Source organism: Phalacrocorax carbo, chromosome 4 (genome assembly GCF_963921805.1).
Source record: "Phalacrocorax carbo chromosome 4, bPhaCar2.1, whole genome shotgun sequence".
Lineage (NCBI taxonomy): Eukaryota > Metazoa > Chordata > Aves > Suliformes > Phalacrocoracidae > Phalacrocorax > Phalacrocorax carbo.
The window spans coordinates 77,773,822-77,795,856 of NC_087516.1; the positions used below are offsets into that span (position 1 = coordinate 77,773,822).

The 22,035-nt window shown below is 36.9% G+C and overlaps 1 protein-coding gene across 8 annotated transcripts in view; it reads left to right on the top strand.

The window, feature by feature from the left end:
* Positions 1-22,035, top strand: part of PRDM5 (PR/SET domain 5) — an 89,839-nt gene that overhangs the window by 51,846 nt on the left and 15,958 nt on the right. For 7 of the 8 annotated variants that reach the window (XM_064450534.1, XM_064450537.1, XM_064450535.1 and 4 more), the window contains 3 exons: positions 486-646; positions 3,334-3,427; positions 17,783-17,868. In XM_064450534.1, coding sequence (XP_064306604.1) covers positions 486-646; positions 3,334-3,427; positions 17,783-17,868 — 341 coding nt within the window. Of the gene's footprint in view, positions 1-485; positions 647-3,333; positions 3,428-8,008; positions 8,315-17,782; positions 17,869-22,035 lie in introns of those variants that run through there. The other variant, XM_064450538.1, reaches the window with a different exon arrangement.

Consider the following 22,035-nt stretch of genomic DNA (forward strand, 5'->3'; position numbering starts at 1 on the left):
TAGTAATACTGCTGTAATGCTTAAAAGTTACTTCATCTTTGCGATATGAGTTTGCCTCTATTCATGTGAATTAGATAGGTTACTCAAAGTGAGTATTTCTAGTTCTGAGAATCCTCCTAACTTGAGGAAAATGTCTATTTAATCTAAAAGCCTATTTAATCTTTTTGCTTGTTACCATAAAGGGAGTCTGTTACTGGAGGTGCTGATAAAACCTGTGCTCCATTTCAGTGGAAGCCATTTCCACTGGTTGCCATGTCACCTTTGGCTGTGGAGTTTAATCTCACGTTTCTGGCTCTGTTCTTAAGATGAATTCTTTCTACTTTCTTAATATCCCAGTGACATTTTCACCTGATGTGATATTTCTTTTCTTTCTGTTCTCAGGACTTAGCTTTTCATTTGTCTGTGTTGCTTTTATTAATTTTTCTGAAACAATAATATTTCCACAAAAATCTGGTATCCTTAAACATTGTGTTTCTCTTTATAAGGTGAGAGAACCTTCAAGTGTGATCACTGTGATGCTACTTTCAAAAGAAAGGACACATTAAATGTTCATATTCAAGTTGTACACGATGGACATAAGAAATACAAGTGTGATCTCTGTGACAAAGCTTTTGTGACACCCTCAGTCCTGAAGAGTCATAAAAAAGTGAGTAGAATCAGTTCTATCATATTAATTCGTTCTGTGCTCTTAAAGTTGTGATTAAACGTAAAATCCCCAGATGATTCAGCATTTCTGGCTGTTCAGTAGAAAGCTGTGACAGTGCTTAACATTCTAAATGGTTATTGCAATAGTGGGGTTATTGGTGGCATGCAGGATCTGCAGCGGGTGCATATGTATAAATCCAGTGTAGGTACTCCAGCATCAGGTGTATGGCAGGACAGTCCTTGCTGTGCTGCTCTTACTATACTCCTTTCCACCAATCTCTGCAATGGAACTGGGGGGAACTTGCTCACTAGTTTGGCCTGAGGTAGGATTTATGTCACAGGGAACAAATGTGAAGAATTGAATCAAGAACAAATCAGCTTAGGAGAATCAGCTCAGGTGTTGCCACCAAATGCAGGTTGTGAGAGCTTGTTTGCCATACTGTATGCACTTCATATATGCATGTAAAATTATCATAACAAAACTGAGTGTGACTGAGTTACATGGTACAATATTTTCAGCACATGATCATGGTGAGCACTGTGCATTACAACATGAATCTATATTGAAAATTGAGGAAAAAATATTAGGGGGTCTTTCAACATTTCTCCAACCCCTCGGTGTCTTACAGGTGTGGGAACTAGCACATGTCTTTGGAGCCTAAATCAAGTTACTGGCAGATAGCAAACTGCTGAGTTTTCTAATGTAATAGACAGCACGGCCTCCTTAATGTGTGTTTGATTTTTAACGTGTTTACAGATGGCAAAAAGTAATGGAACCAACTAGGAACAGTCCCTTTGGTTTCTTTTGTGGTCTTTCAAAGGACTTGATATTCCATTAAATCTGTGTTAATGTATTTGCTGCCTGTCTTTGTCTTCAGTCTGTTTTAAATGCTGCTTGTCTTATATTTATATTTAATATGCATTAAGTTACTTAGTAATTATAGTTGCTGGAAAGTAAAGTTTCTTGTGATTGAGTGACATATAACTCTATAACCAAGATGTATTTCTGCCAGATACATTTAGTGGAAGACTTTCACCTGTACTGTAGAACAACTAGTGTGACATGGGGTTGCCTTGTTTGTAGATTTCAGTAGATGTACTATAAGATGATTGAGATTCAAATAACCTGCCTCATGAGTTGTTTTTCAGCCTGTGAAATCAGTTGACTTTTGCTGTAATGGAGAGAGAACCTTTTATTACAGGATGCTCTTCCTCTCTTCTTTTATATTAATTTTTTGTTGTTGTTGTTGTTTGGAATGAATTAGTAGCTGTCTGTCTGGTATCCCCCAATGTTGCTGTTCGAGATACAAGTGATTTCTAAAGAACTCCGTCCTAATCAAGAGGGCCTTAAAGTTCATGTCCCTAATGTCAAGTAATGAAAGCTACGCAATCTGTCCTGTATTGAAATGATGTCTCATTTATTCTTCCTTCAGCTGCAGCATAATATGTACTATGTGAGATGAGTTTTTTATGATGTAATGAATAATTTTATATCACTTCAATGTCTGTTATAAAAATAAAGAATATCCCTATTTGAAGAGAGTCAAGTGCAAAGCTTGAAACCCAAATTGTCAGCTGTATATATAATTTAATGTGTTCTCTTTCCTATCCCATTTAAATTAACACTTGTAAATGAAGCAATCAAAAATTCTTCACTAAAAGAGCAGTGACAGTTATAAGGACAAGTTATTCAATAGGCTGATAAATCTTCAGTCCAGAGCTGAGTGTTGAAAGTACAGTGTGAAAAACAATGAGAACCTCTGTATGTAACTTCCTTCAAGGTGGTCTTGCTGTTGACCATGCAGGTTGGATTGGGAGTTTGTGATTATTTGTTTTTCAGTTTCAAAATAATTCTTATATCAGCAAGGTGCTCTAGCTTTAAAAGCTTGATTTCAAAAGACAAGCTTAGGGTATGATTCAGTGACAATTACAACATACTTCTCACGATCAATTCTCTAAATGCAATCTGATTCTAGCATTTAATACAAACTAGATAGGATCCAGTATGCAATTTGTGTTGACTGAAATCACTGAGAACTTTGCACTTTGAAAAATTGTTGTCTGTCACACTTCAGATGAACTGGTGGCTGAGTTCTGTTTATATGAGGCAGTCAGAAATCATACGCGCAAATCTCTGTAGAGAATTTTTGAAGTTTTTTAAATTTTTAAAGCTCTAGTTCAAGTTTGCAACAAGAAAGGTTATACTAGGTTAGGTAAACTATTTTCACTACATTTCATAATGTAATAACATTCCATGAAATTATAAACCTTTAAGAATAGACCCATTTATGAAGATTAATTTTGTTAGGTAACCAAATTATTGTTTGCTGGTTTAGAAACCACTATCACAGATGTCAAACTGAAAAATAGGTGTCTTATTCTTGCAATCATGAAAATACCCAAAGGTGAATTGGGCGTTTTTAAGAGTAACTAGTTAGGAAATAGTAAACTTAGGAAGTGAAAAGTCAGTTTATTTTGCCATCAATAATAAGATTTGTTTAGAAGTTTTAGAAGAAAATTGAAAGAACGCCTGTGGCTAATTCCTTAGAATCTCTGCCTGATGTGATGGTATATAATATATAATGGAGACAATAATGGTCAATGTCAATACAGTTAAAATACTCGCCATTTCACTTTTTTTAAAGCTATGCTGAAGCTTTCATTCCTATTTTTCCCCACCCCATGTAGACTCACACAGGAGAAAAAGAGAAGATTTGCCCATATTGTGGACAGAAGTTTGCAAGCAATGGAACACTGAGAGTTCATATTCGAAGCCACACAGGTACAGAGTTATTTATAATCATGTATAGAGAAGACCTTCTGAATATGTAACAAGGTATCTCTAAGTATGTCCGCAATCAGAAATGCAAAATTATGGGTAGGCCTAACACAGCACCTTTTTTTCAGCCATTTTGCCTGCTTAATGTGTAAAACCAGATCTTATGCTCAACTGTAATTGCCTGACTGCATGTGTGTATATATATGAATAGTTCGTTATATGTATATAAAATATGAGTCCATTCATCTCTCTGGCTGCTAAGGCGTTTAGAAACCCTGCTTTTGTATTCGTGTAAATTCTGACCTTATCATAACCTGCATGTTACCCAAATTAGAATTTTCTACGTTCAGGATGCTCTTAAGTAAAAATTTATTTTCTGTTGCAACATCTGACTCATTCTGCTGATCTCCTAATATTCCTGGGTCTGAGTTACTTAACTTATTTTTTTATTGGCACCCAGCTTACGTTTCTGTTTCCCTATCATATTATATATGTGCTTCTGTAAACACACTGAAAATAAATCAGTCATGTTGTTCTGCTGAGAGGTTTCATTTTGTAAGCTCACACTTTCATTCAACTATGTGGCAGGCAACTGAAAGGTGGTTGGTTTTTTTTTGTGATAATTTGTAGCGAACACATAATGGTATAGATTTGCCTTTACTAGTCAAAGCTTCAGTTAACAAATAGCCTTCCTATGATGTTCCATTCACTTCACATAAGCAAATCTGGTTTGCAGGGAGATAATAGAATTGGTGTTTTTAATCATTTGGCTTCTGCTATGTTTGGAAAAGTCTTAACCACTTCAGTCTGTCAAGACGACCTGTTAATATTACAGGCTTTACTAGTTTTTGAGATGCTGCGATTTTTGAATTTGACTGCTGTAGACACTAGCAAATTTTTATCATGGTCCTGCAGCCAGGAAAAAAGGCTGAAATTGACTTTTATCTTTAGTTTGTATTCTTTACAGAATTCATATTTGGAACATGTATCCCTCATAGCAGCTATATAAAAACATCTACATATACGCCTGCGTGTACGGATTCTGCTCAGGTGGTTCATGTATACTGTATAATCGTAGGCACAAAAGACACTGAAGGTCAAAGCTGTCAAGACCCAGAATCGCAGTGCAGCACTTCTGTCCGTTCCTTCTCTTTATTCTTGTTCTTTCTTCCGCAAGTCCACCTTATCAACTCCTTTCAAAGCCCTTCCTGGACAATGTCACCTGTTCTATCTTTGTCTTCAGTCCTCAGTCCTGTCAGCTGTGGGTTTCTCTTCTTTTTTGACTTCCTGAAGATGTAGACAAGAGGAAGAAAAAACCCCCACCAGCACTCATGGAGCATAGTGGTATGAGGATTTAGAGAACCCTTGGGCACTGTGCCTTTTGGAAGGACCAACTGCTTACCCACCTGGGCTGTCCTTTAATGAACTGGGTAGACAGGAGTAAAAGGAAGCAATTAAATAGTATTGTTAGTCACTCAGCACATCAGTCTAGGCTTCTAGGAATATGGCTGCCTCAATTTCTAACCTGTGTTAACTTTTTTCATTGTTATTTTGCTGTTTTAATTATGGATATTTCTTTACCTTCACCTGCCATCCTATGAGAAGCTACATTACCCTTTAATTTTCTGATATTTTGGTGTAGTAGACTTTCATAAAAATTAGAACTTTTATAGTTTTTTTTTTCCCAATGCTTAAAGGAATATCAAAATGTTACTCTAATTCTTTATTAATGATCTGTGGAATTACATTCCAATGTTTTTTGCAGGCAAGTCGTCTTTATTGCCTTTACTAGTGTGGTGCTTTTGTTTTTTCTAATTTCACAGACCCTTTTCCTAAACTTCAGGTATGTTTTCTGTGTACTATTGATGTCACACATCAGTTTGCACAGAGTAGAAGGGCTCTAGTTTTTCAAGTTGATAGCACAGATAGCTCTTGGGGAAAATGCTTTATAGATGTCTGAGTGAAAATGCTTTTCACACATGTGCGGCTACCAGTTACATTTAATGTTTCAGCTCTCTCAAGCAGGCTTTCCTAAATTTAGGAGTTAGGCTAAGGTGAGTTTCATGAAACCACACACCAGAGACCTCTAACCTTGACTATAGAGCCTTGCAAAATTTGTAGCTGCTGTTATGTGAGAAACAGTAAACTATGACATTTTGAACTTACTCGAAGTAGAAAGGTACTGAAGATTTCCAGTAGTTTGTAAATTAAATAACAGTGGGAGAAACTACCTTGCAAGATGATATGGGTTGGAATTCCAGGAATATGCAGTGTGAAAACCACTTATGAAAGAATAACACTGCAGAAGAAGGAGGGAACCTTTCAAGGCCTTTTTCTCTATCTAAAAAGCTGGAAGCCCTCATATTAAAGGGAGTTACTAATTCAGGAAAAATGCCTTGCTAAAGTCACTTATAACGACATGTGATAAATAAACTCTGATCCTTTCCTCTTCCACTCTAGCTGCCGTGCTGATGTTAATCACATTTTTGGTGGAGAATTTTGTGATTCACATCCTTCACTCTGAGAATCAACTGAAATACATTTTCATCATTGTTTTTGATGTCATTCTGTTACAGTTCCTCACCATTTCTTGATTATCCTCATGAAATGTGGAGGGGAAAAAAAGGGCAGGGGGAATTGCTGCTAAGTTGTGACTTGTGGTTTAAAAAGAAAATCTGTAAGTTATATGGCAAAATGCCTTGTGAGGTTTAGTGAGAAAATGCCATGGTTAGATTCATATTGTACTTCTGGAGAGGTGGTTTTGACTGGTGCTGTACCTGGAGACTTCAGCCAAGTTGTTCACGTTCATTATACCTGCAGACTAATCACAAGAGGGAATTGTTGTCCAATGTTCAGCAAGCCTGAGGAAGCATAGCTTTCTGAGAAATAACTTGCATCTTTTCCAAAGAAAGTAAGGGTAGTTGGTGAAGGGAATCCATGTCAGCTGCAAACAGTACAAAAAAAGCTGAGTACGCACTTGATGGCTTTTAGTAATAAAGTTCACTGCATCGTGAAATCCTTTACAACTTTTCAGGCATTTTCTGAGCAGTCAGAAATTTTCATCAAACAGTGGAGTCAGAAACTTATTTTATTCAGTGATGAATGTTCAGTTGCTAAATGTTGCGATGTCGAATACTTCATGCTCTTGGTATCTATTAAATTCTGTGGTTTTGAATTAATCAGTTCAAAACTGTGCCCTCCTTTTTTTTTTTTTGGCTCAGGCTTCAAAGTATCACTTTTCAGTCTGAGCTAGAGGTGAAACAACCAGCCACTGTCTGTTTTCAAGAGATGATTCATCTTTGTGAACAGGCCTTCATCTGGGGCTAAGCTTTTGGTGCAAATAAGCAGTACGCTCTAAGTGTAAATATTGCAAAGACCTTCGTGTCTTAGTGATTCCACCTGGTTAAGTTTGAGGTCCTGGTGCAGACACTTGTGTTATTCCCTTTTTTTTGTGCACATGGTCAGCTAGACTTTGTTTTTATTACTACTTTGTATAAGAGGCTTTGTTCTGTATTTACAAAATAAAGCTAGGAAGAGTCCTTCTTTTAAAAGGAGTAGTGTATCCATTTTTATTTTTTTTTTTTTTATAAAGCCGTTATTTATAAAAGTTGAGGTTCTTGTGCACCCTCCTTGTTCTGCTTTGGAACTGTATTTTTGATATGCTTAATAATCCATATACAAAAAGAGAAGCTCAATGGGTTTTTTGGCTTTTATTTAATACACAGCATGTGGTCTTCAATGTTGTTACTCACAGATATATGCATGCTTCCTTGATAAGCAATTTTTCCCTTCTTTTATCTAAGAGTAAGACTCTGTAAATGAGCCCTGACAGTACTTTGCCTTTTGCAGAAACTGAGCTGGTTTGGGGTGAGTGAACATGTCTGCATGTGCATGTATAGAGGGAAGGGGTTGATGTCTGCATCTGAACCTAGTATATTGCTCTGTAATTCATCATCTGGGTTTCCAGCCTTGGCATGACAGAGACAGCACTCTGTAGGTCAGCTGAAACACTATAGCACATTCTCCCTCTCCTGTATCCTGTTGGTTTATGACTTCTTAGGGTCAGGGGGAGCTGGGGTTAATTCAGCAAAAGAATCCTCTGACTGTGATGTAAATTCCTTGGCTTGTTCATAAATTGTGAAAGAAATTCTATGGTCTGCTCCTCAGGCTTGAAAACTGGGGGCCAGGAGGTTAATTACTTCCCTTAAAGTTTCAAGCAGCTTTTAGTGTTAACAGTTACTGGCTGTGGTTTGTACAGCTTCACAGTTGCCTTTTACATAGGTATTTATATATGTTAATTGCTGTCTTGTGTGTGTATGTATGTATTTGTGTGTGCCTATGTAATATGTGTATGTATATGTACACACACATCTGCATTTAATCTGTCTGATATTTATACTGTTGCTTTCCTAATTACTTGTATCCTAACACCTTCCATCTCTGGGATGTAGTACATCAAGGTGTGGAACAATGGAAGTTGTTGAGGTAGATTTACAGGTTAATTTATTTTTGAGTTAAGAGAATTGAGCATTTTAACTGTAATTCTGTCTTTCTATGCTCTCTTTTATCTACTCTGTTACACAGGGACTGGTGGAGGGACAACTGACGACCATACATGCCTTCCAGAAAACGCTTACATGTGCAAATATAGGTTAAAAAGTAACCTTATTTTCCTTTTTCCATCACATTCAGTCAAAGTCCTGATAAAAAGCCAGTAAGATATCTGTGACTTTACATCTGTTCTAAATGTTTTCTGAAAAGATTAATGTTTCTATTCTATACGATTTAAAAGCCATGACTTAATGTGGCTGTGCTGGTTTTGGCTGAGAAGGTTAATTCTCCTCACCGTGGGGGGTCGGTTACCTTTCCAGCTTCCCGCGCTCTGCCGCGTGGTGGGGGGGGCTGGGAGGGGTGGGGCCATGGCGGGGGCGGCTGACGCCGACTGGCCAATGGCAGGTTCATTCAATACCACGTGACACCATGACCAGTATATTAAGCGGGGGGCAGTTTGTGTCTCGGGAGCGGCGCAGCGTCGGGTCGGCGAGTGGCTGCGGCGCGTGCGGTTGGTTTCAGCGGTTCGTTTCCCTCCCCACTCCCTTCCCCCCTCTCCTGGGGCTTTGTGCCTCTCGTTGTTCTCCTTTACGTTGCATTTCCATTGTTGTTTCTTTTAATTTTAATTATGAAACTGTTCTTATCCCAACCCACGAGCATTACCCTTCTGATTCTTTCCCCCATCTACCGGTGGGGGAGTGAGCGAACGACTGTGTGGGGCTGAGCTGCCGGCTAAACCACGACAGTGGCATTCTTGCATTATATTCCCTGGTATGTGGAAAATGCAGCTTTATTTTGTAAGCATGAGTTAAGAAGGTTCTTTGTAAATTTGCTTCCATGCACGTGCATAAAAGACAAAACCAAGTGGTTACATTAAAACAAGAAAAAGCATTCAGACCGTGGACTTCCACATCCTTTGTGTCAGCGCAGGATATGGAACACAAGCTTACCTTTTCAATTTCCATTTCCAATAATTAATGACTGTTTTATAAGCTCGTGAAAACACTTCATTGTACTTGTCCCCTGTAACTTTAGGTGCTGCTTGCCTTCTTGAGATGTCTCTCATCCTCTGCATTGAGAGCCTGATGTTATGGTCCTAACTTTGCCATTGTAGTCACATTTCTACTATTTGATTAACTAGGAATATGAGCATATTTAAAATCATACTTGAGGTCCAACTGAATAAAAATTCTAGGCCCAAATTTTGCACTTTCATGTAAAAATTCCTAAGTAACCAAACAAAACATTAGTTCTGTGGTATTAATAAAAATCTTTGGTAAACAGCAGTAGTTCAATCATCTGTGAACATGAGAGACTTGAAAGTAGTAGGAAGTCGTGAGTTGAAATGCAGTATAATTCTTATTTATTACTGTGTGAAATACGTGTCCAAAGTTTTAATAGCTAAACAGGCGACTGTTGGTTCACGTACATAAGAAATAATGTATAGCCAGGGTCCTCATTCTAGCAAATCTGGCAAATTACCTTATAAGTAATTTATATTTTCTTACATTAAAAAAAAAAAAAAGATAAAAGGGGTGCTCAAAGGAACTTCCTCTCATATCACTATGAAGTATGTGAAAAAATGTATCTGTATCTAGTCAGTGAACAGCTTGCAAATGTCTACAGATAGGTTGTTTCTATTCAATAACTTATAAATGATCTCTCTTTTATCTACCAAATTTAAAAAGGAGCTTGCAGAAGGCCTCAAAGGTAAGGATTCTGCATTTCTAAACCTTTCAGTTTATACATCATTGTCCTGTTTATCTCCAGACAACAGTTAAATCTTTAATAGTACCTGTAAAGTTTCATGCAGCTGTCAGCTTCTTGTCTGCTTCCATGAATGAAGAAATGTTCTTATAAGGGATAGATTATTTGAATGCTAGTGATATCTTTAGATCAAATGAATTACTGATTGATTAATGCATATACTTTAAAAGATTTGGTTGGGAAACCAAATTGCTTAATTCCACTGATGGATGCAAAGAATTAAACTGTTTTATTCTTTAAGTGTCTGGAGTTTTTGTTGTGAGGAAAATCTTAATACCACTGTAGAAGTGATGAGAGTCTGGAAGTAAGTAATAATGGTACTTATTTCAAGCTTTACTGTACAGATTCAGATAGCCTTCTTATTTTTCTTATTTTGTAGGGTCATTTACTAGTTTTAACAATTCATTTAGCTACAAGTAGCTAAAACCTCAATTTATATCATAGCAATTTTTATGGACCAGATAGGACACACATTTTGACTATTGGTCTTAACTACAGTTAATCTGAATTCTCTGAATAAACCCAAAACTTTGCAGAAAACAAACCTTCCCAGCTGTGAAAATACTGCTTCTGTGTCTCATAGAATAAGTCATGGTTAAGTACTTACAAGAAAAGAGTATTAATAGAAAAATAAATTATTAAAGCAATCTGGTTTCCCCTTGTTTTGAAAAGAATAGCATTCAGGTTTTTTTCTTATTAAACATGTAACCATTTTCAGTGAATGGGAAATGTGTTTGGTTAACTTTACATAAAAGCAATTCTAGTTGTCCCTTGTGCCTGGAAAATACACAAGTATAGGAGCTTGGTTAGAAAGCGTTCACAAATACACAGGCTTAGTGTTGTTCATCATCAGTGAAGGAGAAAAAGAAAGGCAGAAATATTTAACCTCTTGTCTTCAGAGTCTGCCAAGTTTGAATGTTGGTTAAAATGAAGAATGTGTAAGAAATGTCTCTAATAGACCTATACCTGAGAACTGTTTTTCTGTTTCTCTCAGACAACAGGACTCTCCTCCTCAGAGCAGTCAAAGGGCTATCCCTTTCTTTATGTGGCTGACTATGAGTGTAGAATTACAGGTATATTTGGGGTTTCTGGGCCTTGTCTCCACTGACATCCACAAGTATTTTATCTTTGAAATCATGAAGTTGTTTGATTCTTGGCATGAGAAAGCTCCTCCTGTTTTTGTGTTTGTGTGTTTAATGGTTGAAAATCAGGCAGGCCAGAATTTTGTATAGGTCCTATCACTGTTTTATTGTCTAGTCCAGGTATTGTAAAGAGAGCAGCTAGCTGCTGCAGTTGGCCAAGTTTCTGGATTACTCTCCCGTTATTTTCCCTTCCTAGAATCCCTGGTCAACATCATAAAAATGCTTAAGAGACCTGGGGTATTGAATGCTTTTGAAAATGCTACTCAGTATCTAGAAAACAGCCACCTCTAAGCAAGAGGAAATTTATTATTTTGAAGAACCTTTTGTCTTCTCAAGGGCCATTTGACATGCTGTACAACACCAAGGTAATGAAATTTACTGAATATTTTCTTGAAGTGTGAATATTTCATCTGCAATAATTGGTTTTCTGGCATTTTCCAATTTAAGTTCTGTTGAATTCTCTTGGTTCCTTGAGTTCCTATTTAACTTAGTTCCTATTTAAGTTCCTTTCATGGGGAAGAAATTGAGTTCTGTGTATTTTGTTTCTTTGTGTGTACATATTTGTATAATACATTAACTGGATTCTGTACCGTTAAGGACACAAACTTCCTTTTTAATTTGGTGGGAACACCGTGTACAGAGCAGCAGCAGCAAAGGATAAATGTGTAAAGCTGTCAAACGCTCTATATGAAGAAATAATGTTCTAAAGCATATGTCACAGATTATAATTTTGTTATATCTGTTAACCTTTTGCCCATCGTTACTTGCTGTTGAATGCTGTCATCACCCCAGATTATCTCTGACTGAAAAAGTCCTCCTGCAATTCCCATTCTGGGCTGCCCTGTTGATCACCTGGTATGGAGTGCTGCATGTGTGATCCAGATGGCCCCCTTGCCTCCAAATTCCTCCCCAGGTGAACTGCTGCCTTTCCACCACTGTTGGGTGATGGCGGAGTCTCCCTTCTTCCCCTCTCCACCACCCAGCCTTAAGTTAGGCCTTTAAAATGGATTATACTTTACCATAAATATTGTGAAAATTGACATTTTGAAATAATGCACTCATATATATATACACACATACACACTTCTTTTTTTAAAGAAATAGTCGTCTTATAATACGTAGTTCAACATCTGAAAAGGAGCTATATCCAGAAGATGGTAAATGGTCTATGGAAGATGATGAGTGGCCACATTTCCGTAATTAGTTGTTTTCTTCAATTTTCTTTAAAAAATTAATTCTGAAGTTACACATGCTGCACAGTATCTGATGTTCAGTGCAATCTAAGTCTTTTTCTGATGTTAGTGAGTGATCTAGAGCAGTTGTGCTGAATACTCCAACTGACCAAGCATAGACATACTAAAAAGTGTAAAAAAAAAACAAACAACAAAACCAAACCCCTTGATAATTTCACTGTATAATTCAAATTCTTCATTCTTTAATACAGCAGTTTAGTTCCATTTAAGACCGAAAACCAGGGAGTTCCTACGTGAAGGCTAACATACACACCTTAGAATTGCATACAAGTGACCAAGCAAGCCACATGGGAATGGGGACAGTAAATATGACTAAATTTAACAGAATTAAATGGAAGTAATGCCCATATAATGGTTCGAAAGAGCTCTGTGAAGCTGCTTCCAAAACTGAATGTAATAGTTCATCAGATGCATACTCTTGCACGCTGTTGACCATCTTCTCTGTGCATCTGTTTCTCTTCCTGGTTTTGCTGGTCCCTTCAGACACTTCTATTACAGCCTCTTCAGCTCAGGACTACTTCTTTGTTGTGTGTTTCATTTGTCTCATTTGACGGGAATATATTTGTCACCTGTTAAAGTACATATTTGTTTGATCTTACCTGAGGTCATTGTTTCAAAGTAATCACAAATATTGGCGTTTATATCAGGTTTCTGCCTGATTTTGTAATTAGCTTTTTGTGGCTAAATTGACTACAGGGAGTGCAAAATACAGTGTGAAAATAGCAACATGTATGACTAATGTGAATTATTGTGTCTCAAAGTTTTTATTAAATGTCTAGCCACAGCCACTGAAATCTTGAAGAACTAATATGTATTTGGTTTTGTTTCTTAATTGTTTTGCTCCCAGGGGTATCTGAGTTTGGGAAATCTGAGTGCTAAACTCACTTCAAATACTGCCTTATGGCACCTTAAATTGCAAATGTCTCATAGGAAACTGTCCAGCCTAAGGTGAACTGGAATGGAAGAATCTGGTGTTTAACTTTCTGTGCTACAATAAGATCCAGTAGGTTTTATGATCTCAAGCTAGAGATGTATGCACTTGAGAAAAAAGATATCAACTCTATCATGACATGTTTTCAGATCAAAATCCCATATGGTTTTCAATCATGGAATTGTTTTTCATAATCCTTGTATTAAGGTTAAATTTATTTTTATTATGTTAAAAGCTTTGTTTTTATTCATACAGAATCTGAAAGTAGAATGTCTAGACTTTGAATTATATTAAATCCACTGCAATTTATTCAAGGATTACTTGTTTGGGGTTATTTGTACGGAAGTGCCATTAATACGTTGAGCAATTTGTTCTTGAACAGCAGGGACATGACAGTCAGCTGTAACTTAAGGGTAAACATAGCGTTTATTTACATCTGTCTTACTTGAATGTTTTGCTATTTTAATGGTAGCAATTGTTCTTCATTATTGTTGCATTCACAACACTACTTCTGGGCATGTTGGCTGGACAAGCTGTCAAATTAAGATGTATTTAATATGCCTACAGGATTTTGATACTGTACTAAAGTAGAAAGCCTGGTGAAATATTTTAGTGAAAAGTGCAGATCATAGTCTCAGTTGTGGTTTGACGGCAGAGCTGCAAACAATGACACAGAAGCTCAGGCCTTTCTTCAGATGCTTTCCAAATGTGAAGAGTTAGGAGTAAGGCTTCATAGTATCTTTGAAAGTTAAAAGATTTTTTTTTTTTAACCCCCACTTTATCCATATTTTAAAAATATAGTTCAAATTAAGACCAAAACAAACTCAAAACCCACCCACCCAGCCTTACTTTACAATACCTTACTTCTAATACCTTTGAAAACTTACTTTACCATTGACTGCAATGAAAAGGCATTTTAGTTAAAAACGGCGCACTGATTTACTTCAGGATGATAACCCTAGTAAGGATTTATCACTGCCTCCAAGCATAAAGATATTTATATGTTCTATATAAAAATATATAAAAATGCAGAGTGCAAATGACACAATTGTTAATCGACATCAAGAATTTTACCTATGGTGCACCCCCCTCCTTAGTATGATGTTGTCACACATTGACTCCATATCTCATAAGCATGTTTCTAGCAGTAAATCCAAGAAAAAATTGTAGTTTGTCATAGGGGAAATAGCTTTCATTTTGATGCTTAGTAACTCCCTTTTGTGAGGACAAGTGAAAGAGAGACACATGAGTTGCAACACCATTTCGTTTGCTCGTCTTAGTTGTTCTTACTTTTAATCTCCTTGTAACAGCTCCATTCCTTTTCTGATCAGAGAAGTTTTACATCTGAAAAACTCCAAGTATTTATTGTGTGTGAGTTGATCTGAAGCTTGGTTTAGTATTCCAATGCTTGTAATTGATTTTTGGTGGTCTTTGCAGACAAATGTGAAAGCATTGATGGATAATGACACCTTCCTGGGAGCTTTTATCACATCCCAGTTGCTCTCCAGTTTTTCTTAGTGACAATTCTAAACTTTGTTGAAGCACAAAACCCTCTCATTTGTGGACACTTGCAATAGTTCTGTCTGAAAAATTGCACTTCAGCAAACCTTCACGTGTGGGAGGAATATATTTAGCATTCATTATTTCAAATCTGTTTCTTCTCTGGTGTTATCTTACGCCATTTTCATCTCACAGTATTAGAGAAAGGGTCCGCTGCTCCTGTTCTTCTTACAGGACTTCAGACATGTGATCTGAATGAGTTGCCTAGGCTCCCGATACAGTAAATGGAGAAAAAGATGCATTGGCTGAGGCGAGCAGTTCATCCTAACTTTGTTTCTAATCTTTTAATTTCACTGGGATCCAGAACAACTAGTTAAAATTAGGCATTGTATTTTCACATGGTTGATGTTAAATGAGGGGAGTCTTGCTCTTGTTCACAGATTAAATCGTTTTAGAAGGCAAGTTATTTTTAACTAAAAACTGTTATAAAATATCCATGTATTTCTTACACAGTGGCACAAACTCGTCTTTGGACTAGTTACAGAGAGCCTAAGAAATTTTTTCCAATAAACTTTGCAAACAGGCTTGTTTCAAGTGGTCCACAGTTAATTTTGTTAAATCCTAAAACTCTCTGAGGTAGAAGGTAGGTTACACATTTAAAAGATGTGTATGCACAAGGGAAATGGTTGCTTATGTAAGCGCAAGGGCACTTGTATATATTTTGGGTATACGGGCTACAAAGATTAGGTGAAAGAAAATAACAGAAAAAGTAAGAGCAACAGTAAAATTACTTGGGGTCATCTTTTAAATTGTTTTACCGACAATTATTAATGACAGAAGTGCATGAGAAGTTGTTTATATACTTTATAAAAATAGGATGTCACCAAGCATCAGTGTCAAGTCAGAGCTTGTGGTCTGTGTCACATAGAAAATTGATATTTTTGAACAGCAGAGATTTTTGAAATTTTACAGTACCTAGCAGCTGCTTGAAGCCAGGCCTTTTCAGGTGTAACATGTTGATATGAAGTCATACTGTTGCCCTCTACTGGCATCTGCTGAAAGCTCTTAAGGTCTTACTCGTGAAGTACCATGGTCTCCATGGTTAATTTCTGAAGGACACTTTTAATACATTTCAGACAAACTCAAAACCATCCTTTGAAAGCAAAAGTCTTTATAAAAAGAAGTAGTCTCGGGGATGGGGGAGAGAGGAGGGAGGGGTACAACTCCTACCTGTCAACGCTCATCTGCTTACAAACTGCTGAAAGCTTTAACTTCTACATTTAAAAGCCCTAAAACATAAAAATGTCAGCTGAATTAATTAAATATTTGAGTACTGACAGTTGTTGGAGTGTTTGAATTTGAGGCATGGATTAAAGACATCGAGGGTCATGGGAGAGAGTATCATATTTCAGACTGCTCAGTGAAAACACAGCTATAACACAGCAATTGTTGTCGTCATCCTAACAACAACAACAAAAAAGCCACATTCACACAATTGTGCTTTCTGAGGTGGCAGAATACAAGAGAGAAAAATATTTGTATTTCACAAGTACTTTGTTACACAGTGTTTTGTTGCTGTCACTAACAGAGTTATCTAAACAGTAATAAAAGACAGAAAAGTAGAGAATAGTTTATCTACTAAATAGGGTTTTTTAAAATCCCCTTACTTAAATAATCATCTGAACTCAGCTTCCCTCAAATCTCTATACAGCCTGTGACTATATGGGGATTTTTATGTACAACAGTGACTATCAGCTTATCAGCGGTACTGTACTCACATAGGTCCTTGTGAAGAGCTGTTCCTTTAAGCTGTCTCCATTACATACTTTTTGTGATCCTTTGACATCTTGTTCCTCAGAGAGAAAATCCAGTATCTTCCCTCTGAGCAGTCATGGAGGGACCCCTCATGCGGAGAAAAGATGAGAAGGGGGATGAGGCTTCTTCTCTCCAAGTCAAGATTAATATCCCTGTTATTAGTGACCGTGGAACTTTAAATGCCTATCTCTGTCATTGCCAGACTCTTACACTCTGATCTTTGGTGTATCAGTGAAATATGTGTCTCTTTTTTTTTTTTTTTCCTTTCCTTTTTTTTAACTGTAAAATGTAGTTGATCTTACTTACGTATTTTCCAGGATTGAGTATGAGTGTTCGTAAGTGTTTGACATTTGGACTATGTTAAATCTCTCTATCCACGCAAAGATTCTTTCATGAGCGGAAAGCTGTGCGTTGACTTAGAATAGACTTCACTTAACCTGTATTTTCAAATAAAGGCTTGTTACACCTTCAGCACTATGACTGTGTAGAAACAATTCCATTTCATTAATAGAAAAGCAGTTATTGTGCCTTAATTTGTTGAACTGTGCTTCCGTACTAGAAACAACCTGATATTTGCTCTTAAGGCATTGAATAGAGAAGGAAGAGGCAATCGACTCAGATTCCAGTGCATTGCCAAAAGAGTTAAAAATTAAAATGCCCTTGGGGAATTAGAAAGCTTTATTACTTCTTCCAAGTTAAGGAGCTAGATTAGAAACTCTTCACTCCTTGGTTCTGAATAGCTCAGTATCCACATTACACTAATGTGAGTTTGGAAAAATTGATGCTAAATGACACCAGTTTAATGGAGCATTAAACTAAATACCTATAAGATATGGGATGCTGCAAGGGAGACGCTAAGATCCTTTTGCTTCCATTTCAGTCATAAATTGCTGCACAAAAATTGCAGAAACTTTTGATTAACTAGCTTCTAACGGTTCAGATACAGCATAAAAAAGTCTAGATTTTATATTTCATTGGGATTTTTAGAGCCAGAGGGCTCTAAAAATGACCAGATGTGAAATAGAAGAAATATTTGGGAGCAGTTAATGCCGAACCATAAAAGTGACCATGTGTAAGTCACTGCAGAATGTGGTTTGAGCAAGGGCAGTAGGTGTAGTTTTTGATTTTTTTCTTTCCTTTTTTTTTCCCCAAGGCTCTCCATATGATATATTGCTAAAACAAAGCCAAGCAGCAGAGAGTAATATTTTGATCTAGCCCTGCATCCTGCTCAGGTGGACCTTTATTTGTAATTTTCCTAAAGCTTAGATCTCTCCTTGTTTGAACTGAGTGTGAATAGAAAGACACAAAAAAAGTACTTCTGTTTGACAAATAACCATGCTGCAAGGCCTTCATACACTGAGGCCACATTAAAGGATTCTAATGCTTCTCTTGTTTTCAGGTGAGCGTCCTTACCAGTGTCCTTACTGTGACAAAGCTTTCAGCAAGAATGATGGATTGAAGATGCATATTCGCACCCACACAAGGGTATGTGTAGCTTAGTTTTTACGGTTACTTGAGGATTGTCTATGAATCATGTGTGGCAAAAAGTAAATAATTACTGTTTGTGTAGAGATTAGGCTATACCAACCAAGATATTTTATACTTATCAAAATAAGAGGCACAGATTCGAGTCATTAACTGTTAAATTTAAATTATGACTCCTTTACTGACCTTTTATTTTTTCTGTGTTTGGTTTCAACATATAGTTGAAATAATAGCTTTACTAACTTCTTCTTTAACCTGTGGTTATTTATAGATATAAATTAATGTTTGTGATTGTTTACTGAGTAAGCAGTTCTGTAAAAGCTTCACTGTTCTTGAAACTTCAATATTCAGGGCTTTGATTCTTACTATGTCCTTAAAATCCAGTCACTGTGAGCCTTTGTAGAGGCTGTACTTTACTAACTGATGACAAATATTAAGCCACAAAATGACTTTATTTAATTGAAGGCAAAATAAAAGGCAAATGGCAGATGCCTCCAGATTATTTTTGAACCTTGAATCTCAGTTTAGCACAAAGGTTCCGAGTTTTAGAGAAAAGTCTTGTCATGTATGTCTATTTATAGAGGACAAAGGTGAGATCTTGGCCCGCTCAGCCAGCAAAGAGATGGAGGGCTGTCTTCAAACAGCCAGATGTCAATCCCTTAGCAAAGGGAGATCTCCAGGTGAAGTTAAGCTGCTCTAGCATTCCATATACTACCTGCCTCTGGCCTCCCCATCCACTGTAAGAAAAGAAACAACGCGTTAGAAGTAAACTGTAGCTCTTAACTTTTACTGCTAATCCCTTGGGAGCTGTTACTGCTTACAGAAGTCAAGGCAGCATTGAGGACAAACTGAGAAAGATAGGGAGGGTGAGAGTTAAGTTAGTGGTTTCCATATGCAAATCTGCACACAGAACAGCTTTCTCAATAAGTAAAGATAATATCAAACCTGTTTGTTTCTGCTGTTTTCTGCTATTCTACGTAGGTCTTGAGGGTATTAACTGGAGGTCCTAGATAAAGTTTTAGCTCAGCTACCCCAAACTTCATTTTAGAAGTTATCAGTAGTTTGTGCAATGGTGGTTCACTGGGAGCAGGCTAGTCCCATGTTGTTAGTTGTTTCTCCTTTTTTTCCAGCTGCTACATCACTTTACTAAGTGCTATAAAATCTTTTCTGTTGTTACTGTCCCATATTACTGTTTTTGCACCAGGAGAAGTTTCATTACCATATATGTTCTACATGGCTGTGAGTGGGAGGAGCGGTAAACAAGACCAGCTCTGAAATAGCGCCAATTTTAATTTTTTCCTGATTTGTCATACAGTTTGACTGAAAACAACCACCCCCCTAGCCTTTGTTGGAAAAAAATAGAGGGAAAAAAGACTATTAATAGGCCTTTAGAGCCTGTAATGATGTATTTCCGTTGACTATTGTGATTTACACCAAGTGATGATTTCTTCCAAAATGCATGCTCATGAGTGAGGTTAGAGAACTTTACAACCAGTATCTTCATTGACTAAAAGCTGTAAGGTAACTGTTAACAGTTATTTACAGCAGAATTGCATATCCTGCAGCCTTAGAAAAATGCAGTACTTCATCGAGAAAAAAATGCACAGCTTTCTTCCACTGATTTTGTATATTTTTTGACAGGCGTATACATCAGTCCTGATTACCGGCACAGTGCTGATAATAAAGTGCTTGGATATATTATGTTAACAATTTTTTTTTAAAAGAAGTAATTTTGAAGTAGATATTTTAAATTGCACTGAATAGAAAACTTGTAGTTGCTCTTTAGCCAAGTGTACTTTCTTGGGATGTTTCTTGCTCTTAGCTATACTCTGAAACATAATTATGTACCTTTAGTAGAGAAATCTTTGAAATTTTCAGTCTGGCTCCAAAATGCTTCTATGAAATTGGAGTGAAAGACAAACTGAGGACTTCATATTAATGTTGAAACAGGAGGAAAAAGAAAATAATTTAAGCAGTGCTTATGAATGACAGAAGAACAACCAATGTTTGTTATTTAGCTAATAGGAAAGGGAAGATTTAGGAAAGTAGATTTTTACAGAGTGGAGATTTCTTCTTAATGTATGTAGGTGTCGTAATTAGACTTTGTATTGCACTAAGAACATACTAAAATTTGATTTAAAATGTCTCAGAAGATGTTCTGCTGTATCATGTAGTCAAAATCTTATCCTTACAGAAAGAACTCAGTTCATACCAAATGTGATACGAGTGTTTCCATATACCTGAGCTGTCATGATCATCTAGATCTGAACAGGTCATAGTTCATTGTCTGATTTTTCTGTGTAAGTGTCTAAGCAGGCTGCCGGAAGTCTTTAGAGTTATACTGAAGGATTAAAATATGCAGGCCCAAAATGATCTTTTTTTTAGACCTTGGTTTGGGGTTTTGATTCTTTTTGCTGTCATGCTGTTTATCTGCTACTCCTATTCTGAAGCTTCACAGTGAAGCTCATTCACCTGTGATCAACATTTTATATTAATTTATTCCCAAATAAGTATTGTTTACTTTGAGGTAATAAGAATCAATATTGATAATGTTAACATCACTAGCTCATTTTGAAAACTGAAGTTTGTTACTATAACCTTGCATCTCCCAAGTTTCCCTCTTCCTTACACTTCAACACCTTATTCAATATCTAAATAAAATGGATAGCTAAAAATTTTGAAGTTGTAGGAGGGGAAAAAAGTTGACGAGTAGTATTAATAAAAACAACAGAACAGAAAGCAAAGCTTATTATGAACTTTCACAGATTTTAAAGTCAGGAGTGGTTATGCTGAGTCTGTTCTTCTGCAGAACATTATCGATATGGTACTGTGGGATAATAATCTGTAGTTTAATTGTTCAGATGAGTAAAATTACAGGTATAGGGGAATAAATATGCATTTTAGGTGGTGTGATTCAGATGTAAGTGAAAGAGAACAGAGTAGTGAAGGGAGTTTGGGTATTTGGAAGGAATAAGAAGGAAGAGGGAGGGAGAAAATACTGAGAGGTAAATTGAAAAGAGGCTGTTATTTACAAGGGCACTATGTGCTTGGCAAGAACAGGAAGATTTATTGAATGTTTGTTGTAGGCTGATGCTTGTCAGGAATGTAGTGGCTGACATTCAGGATCTTACTGAGAGACACTGAAAAACTTAATTGATACTTGTGTGTTTTGTGTTGTTTATATATGATTTTTAACTTAGTAGTGATTTAAGAGAGACAAAAAATCTAGAAAAATATTGTCCAGGAAATTAAAAAAAAAACCTTTTTAGTAGAGAAACCAGCTGTTTAGTATGTAGGCTATGCAATAGTTGTGTATTATCAAGATCACCTGCGCTGAGCTTTCTCTGAACCACAGGAATGCTAGCAAAGCTGAAATCTGTGCCCTGTCTGAGATGCAGAACTCTTGACAGTTTCTGCCATGTACTTTAAGACCAGGCAGGTGTGTCGTTACTGCCTGAGGTGTTCTCTATTTTCCTGTTCCCTACCATTTCATTCTCAAGCAGGTACATTCTATGGTGGGGTTTCTCCAGGACTCTTGCTCATTCAGTCAGATTCTCTCTTTGTTTTGTAGAGGTGATTAAGAATTATGGATACTAAGATGGTTTCCTTTACAAGGTTGATAGCCTAACGTATTTGTATGTAGTACTGTTTGTTGGATTTCCAGCTTTGAGCATTTCAACTCTTTACCTATGAATAATGTAAGCTGAACTGAAAATTCTGAGCTATTCACGTATAGGTCTTTTTTGAAGTGAATGCATGTAGTCATGTTGCAGCACCTCTCTGGTGCTGAGGGTAGTCGTGGTCTAATCCGTCATTCCGGAAATCAGGGACTATGTGTATGTTAACAAGTAGTACAATGCAGTAGTAGGTGTATGTAAAGTGAAACGGTTGGTGCTGAGGACCTGATGTTTATCTTTTATGTGTTTCAGGGATTTTACTGCAGGTTATGTGTAGTGTGGTCCTGTGGACCAAATGCACACTAGCACTCCCTGGAATGCATTAAACCTTCTGGTGTGATTTTTTTCCAAAAGGGATCCAGGTCATGCAGTCCAAAACATTTTGGTTGGAAGTATGCACCAAAGCATGGTAACAGGGGACATTTGAGAAGGGTGCTTCAGAAGCACCTACCTGATCTGAGTATAAACACTAAAGGAGATATATTCTAAC